Below are 5,427 nucleotides of genomic sequence, written 5' to 3'. Positions count from 1 at the left end.
CAAGCGACTGGAATTGTGTGGGGAAGGAAAATGGCACTTTACTCGATGTCGCTTTGAAGTTTGTTAATGTCTCTGGACTCAACTCGTGGAACACTATCAACCTCTTTGATCCACTCAGAAATGTTAATTCCGAGAAGAATGTGAACCAGTCGATGTGTTCTGAAGAAGACAAGTGTGACTTCCAAGTGCATAACCAAATGGGGTTGAATGCACTTGACATCTTAGTTAAAATAGCACTGAATTTAACAGTGAATGGGAGTGTTGTGAGTTCGAATGGAGAGACTTTAAGACAAGACTTGGGTGTTGCAGTTGCACTGAAGTACAATGAGATAGATAGTCGATTCCAACTTGTTGTCGACTTGAACAAGTTCCAAAACTTCTCGGAGAGCATGATGGTCAATGGAGAGTGCTGGAAAGGACTTATGGAGAATGGGACGGGGATACCAACAATCAAAGTCGATACTGCGCTCGACAGCTTTAAGGTCACTGCGGAATCTGTAGACATCCATGAAGGCATACAAACGGTGATCAATGCGCTTTCTGATATTGTTGTGTACACATACAAAGATACGTTCCCCGTACTGGCAAATGGATTTGCAAATGAAGTGGTGAGGACGTCGATGAATGAAGGTATTGAGAATGCGACGATAGAAGAGTGTGACTACATTGTCGACCCCCCATTCATGTCTTTTGACCACGAATTTGTATTGATTGGTGTGATAGTCTCTGTGATTCTTGGGTTGATTTTCTGCGCCATTGCGATTGGGTTTCTGTTTGTGAGGAAGAGAGAGATGAAGAAAAAGGCTGAGGAGTTACAGAGGACTGGAGGAGTCCTGCTTTCTCCGGAACAAGTGAGTGTCTTATCGAACGAGACGGGGGTTGAAAAGAATGAAGGTGATGCGCTTATACATGAAGGAGAGGATGAGAAGTCTCTATGGAAAAAGATGAGTGAAAAAGTTGTGTGGTTCTTCAAACAGTACATTCGAACGGATCATGAAGGAGTGAGTATGTTCTTAGATGACCGAATATCGATAATAATCAGAGTGATCGTGCCTCTGGTTATCTTCTTGACGTTTGCGGTGTTTATTACGGACAAGACGGGTATTGGGTGTGCGGTGCGCGTGTTTGTGTTGTTTGGGAATAATAACAAGATCAATGCATTGGTGTCGTCCTATGGTCTTATGGACACGGTGACGAATATGTGGCATGCGGGGATCTACCCCCTGGCTATTCTCATTCTGTTGTTCTCATGTATATGGCCATACACCAAATTGATATTGTTATTCTTCACGTGGACGACCCCACCTACTATTATGAGTACTAAAGTGAGGTATCGAATACTGTATGTTCTTGATGCGTTGGGGAAGTGGTCATTTCTGGACTCGTACGTCATGACCCTGATGGTTGTCAGCTTCTATTTTAATGTTCCCTTGCCGATATACCATCCTGAGAATGTCACCACCCCTATGAAGATACAACTGTGGGTCGATCCGGAGTTCTGCTTTACTGCATTGGTAGCAGGTACTATTGTCACGTTGTTATTGTCACATGTTATGTTGTATATTCATGAAGATATATTGAGCAGTAAGACAGACAATATTGGGAGTGAGGCGGTACACAAGAGACCGTTGTTCATGTACAGTCGATTTATATTTGTCAGGATCTTAGTTGTAGTTCTTATCATCATATCAATGATACTTGTGATAGTTGGGATGTTACTCAATTCGTTTTCATTTGACTTCATGGGGATGACCGGGTGGGCGCTCGACTTGTTGAATTATCCGCAACACCGCATATTCTCGATTATGGACTTGGGGATTCAATTACCGGGCGACACAAGAGAGCCAAACAGTTTTGTGGTGAGGTTCATTCAAGTGACATATTTTGTCACGATTGTAGCGATCCCACTGCTCCATATGATCATGATGTTATTCTTGTGGGTTACTCCTATGACCCGAAAGGTCCAATTTTATGTGTTAAAGATGTGTCAAATATTGTATGCATGGTCGTGTATTGATGTATTCATTATTTCAGTGATTGCAGCAGTGGTACAACTGTCACAATTTGCTGCATTTATGGTGGAACCGTTTTGTGGGAAAACTATACCAGCGATTGGGATGAGCTTTGATGAACTGATTGGGAAGTATCTGGGGGATAAAAAGTATGTGAAAGGGCATGAAACATGCTTTGAAGTGATGGCCGTATTAACTTCGGGATGCTGGACATTGTTTGCTGGTGTTATTGTATATACAGTTGCCTCCTTGTTCATCACAAAAATATCAAAGAAGGCACTTGACAAACGGTTGCCAACGCAGGAAGAAATCGACCGATACAAAGCAGAAAGAAGAGAAGAAGACAAATTGCCACTCCTCGAAGGAACTGTTTAAATTGAGTGAAAGGTATTTCAGTATTTACACTAGTGAACAATTAACTATTTATTTAATTATTTTAACTATTGGGATATAATAACTCTTTTAATTAATTGTTTAATATTATTTCATATTCTACTTTTTAATATAAATGTCATGTTAAATGATATTATATATAACATTTAACTTTTAAAATAATAGAAAATCTTCAATAAAAAATATATGATGTGTAGTCTTTTTTTCCTAAGATTTTATTTAACACAAACCATTTTGTGAACCGACTGAAATAAACAGTGGTTAAAAAATAATTATCATTTGTACCATAATCTTTTGTATTATTTTAACTGATGAATTTGCCAAGGAGTTATGAAATATAAACTGATTTGATAATTTACCACACCTCATATTTTTTATTCTGAATATTAATCCACTTATATTTATGTTGATTAACACTGAGTCACAATATCAGCACAGACATGTTATCATTTTAACATTCTTTAACTTTTTTTAATAACTGGAAACTATATATATAATATAGTTAAATTGAAATGTGGACTACACAGTCAAAAATCTATATCTTTCCATTAACAACAATTACACATTTTCAATTAAGATATTTAAATAAAAATACTAAATAATAAATAACTAAATGGCTAAAACAGAACGTACTACACTCGAGCCAATATTCTTAATGAATGTTGTATTGTACATCACACAATCTGATGTTGAAAATTTTGTTTTGGTGAGTCACAAATGTTGTGATGCTTTGGACAGACTTCACGTCAATCCATGGTCCAGCGAATCAGAGAAGTCCGAAGCTGTTGTAAAGAAAATTTTGAAGTACTTTCCCAAACTCCAGACATTACAAATTGACCCAAAGACTGCTAATACACTTTCCGACGAAACACTAGCTAATATTCCTCGAATCAGAATAGTATATACTAACAACAAACAATCGCATATTAAAAATGCCAAAGTGAAAGAACTGAGCGACACTGTATACACAATCGACTCGAAGAAATTGGAAACACCTAATGTCTATGTGGTGAGAGCGTTTTTTGATGATTTCACAGAGTTGACAAATTTAGTGCAATTTATCGAAGAATATCCCAACATCGAGTTTATCGAAATCATGTGCTACAGTTTCGAACAAATCAAAAACCCCATTCAAAAGCTCTTGAAACGTGGCGGCATCAAAATTCATGTGAAATTTGAAGTTAGTAATTTTACCATGTACGACCATTTCGAGGCTTTTAGAAAAGAGGTCGGCACTACTAACATTTATTACAGCTTTAATGCAATCTTCACTAATGGAACTTATTTACTTGTACCTCCAGATGTCGTTGCAAAAGACTTACACGGCATTTTCTATGGGGATGGGGAAATGGCACACAAATTGTACGCCATCAAAGAAGCGCGAATTAGTGTGTCTGATTATTGTAATGCTGACTTAAGAGGACTGACTTGTTTGACATTGTTAGAAATCTATTGTTATAATAAAGTTACTTTGAACCTTCCGACTTCTTTGATTGAGTTGAATCTCTCATCCAAAATCAACGTTGCCAATTTCAGCGATTTAAAATGTCTGAAAAAAGTGAACAAAAACGAGTTTGTACAAGGTAAACAGCTCCACGAATACACACTACCAAGTTATGATAACAGTTATGATTCTGATTATAGTGATGATTATGATTCTGATGATTCTGATCATGATTCAGAATAAAATCTGTAATAATAATAAATATTATTACAATAGTAAAAATTATTATTTGAAATTTTGCTTTTTTTATAATTATACAATAGTTTAAATTTAATATAATTAACCATTTCAACTTTGGTTGCAAGTTGTTAAGTATATAGTATTTTTAATTAAAGTAGTTTATTCTATCTATATAGTAAAATAATAATTATATTATTTGTTGATTATAATATAGTTTTATTGTAGTTTGATAATAATTTTATTTTTAACAAACTTTTAATAATAAACAAATAAATATTTGATAGTCATTCCAAAAATAAAACATATGATAAAAAGAAAAACTATATGTAATGGTTTTTAAAAAGTTAAAAAGTACAATCAAAAAAAAATGATTTGGTAGATTGTGGTGATGGAACGAAGAATGCCAGAAAGATATAAGAGGCGTGAAAAAAAAGAATAATCAATTCATAATGGATCAACTGAACATCCACGACTCGTTCTATTACCAATTCGAGCTGCTCAAGCAGGAGCTGACGAAGTTTCTGAATGACTTTGATGAAAACGTCAGAGATCTTCAGACAAGCCGAAAGAGAATGGAGTTTTCTCGGAGATGGATGCTGACCAACCTCAAAAAGTATAAGGCTGTTTATCTCATGACGCTTGCGGGTATATTCATGTTCTCTATTGCTTTCGAGTGGAAAATGATTTGGGTGATGTTGACTTGGTTGTGTATCTACAACACAATTGAGTCTGTCGATTTTCTGGATAAAAGAGTCGAGTTTGGTGGTATCATCTCGGAGACGATTATGATCGCAATTATAAGCGAGGGTGTTGCTGTCATGCTTGACATTGGTGGTATAGCGCTGTGTGTTGCTATTGGGTCGCTTACATTTTTGGCTTTCCACGCCACAATCACAAGACCAGGAATACCAGAAATGATTAGAAAAAGGTTTGAGAGAAGACAAAAAAGACACAGAAAGGAGGCGGAAGATTTGGTGTTTGAAAGACTCAAACTCGAAAACCAAAAAAGACAGGTCAATCTCCAAATTAAAGAAATCGTCCCCATTATTAAGGCTTCGAAGGAAACAAGACAGAGGTGCAAAACAATTTCTAATAAAATTAAAATGAACGATGAGTTCAAAAACGCCTGCTTGAAAAGGAAACTTGACGAGAAAGAACTCATTGCACAAGTTGTCGACAAGAACGTGTTCAAGAGAGAGTTTGCAAGGATGTGGAAGGTCACACCCCTGAACCGAGTCGACTAGTAACATAATCCATTTGTTTGTTTATTTTTTCTTATTATAATATAATTATATTTTTATTAATAATTTATTGATTAATACAATAATAATCCTATTA

At 35.9% G+C, this 5,427-nt stretch overlaps 3 protein-coding genes across 3 annotated transcripts; all 3 read left to right on the top strand.

Annotated features, from left to right (window-relative positions):
- Window positions 1-152: 152 nt before the first annotated feature.
- Window positions 153-2,387, top strand: EIN_417410 (hypothetical protein; the record flags this gene model as incomplete). The annotated part of the gene is made up of 1 exon (XM_004182930.1): window positions 153-2,387. The coding sequence occupies one exon, from the start codon at window positions 153-155 to the stop codon at window positions 2,385-2,387; it is 2,235 nt and encodes a 744-aa protein (XP_004182978.1).
- A 631-nt stretch (window positions 2,388-3,018) lies between these two features.
- EIN_417400 (hypothetical protein) lies at window positions 3,019-4,092 on the top strand (the record flags this gene model as incomplete). Its single annotated transcript, XM_004182929.1, has 1 exon — window positions 3,019-4,092. One exon carries the CDS (start codon window positions 3,019-3,021, stop codon window positions 4,090-4,092), a length of 1,074 nt encoding a protein of 357 aa, XP_004182977.1.
- Window positions 4,093-4,538: 446 nt separating this feature from the next.
- EIN_417390 (hypothetical protein) lies at window positions 4,539-5,333 on the top strand (the record flags this gene model as incomplete). Its single annotated transcript, XM_004182928.1, has 1 exon — window positions 4,539-5,333. One exon carries the CDS (start codon window positions 4,539-4,541, stop codon window positions 5,331-5,333), a length of 795 nt encoding a protein of 264 aa, XP_004182976.1.
- Between the last annotated feature and the right edge of the window lie 94 nt (window positions 5,334-5,427).

This window comes from Entamoeba invadens (assembly GCF_000330505.1).
Source record: "Entamoeba invadens IP1 unplaced genomic scaffold scaff_1105074726525, whole genome shotgun sequence".
In the NCBI taxonomy this organism is placed as follows: domain Eukaryota; phylum Evosea; order Mastigamoebida; family Endamoebidae; genus Entamoeba; species Entamoeba invadens.
The sequence above is the reverse complement of the archived record's forward strand: the minus strand, read 5'-3'. Positions and strand labels throughout refer to the sequence as shown.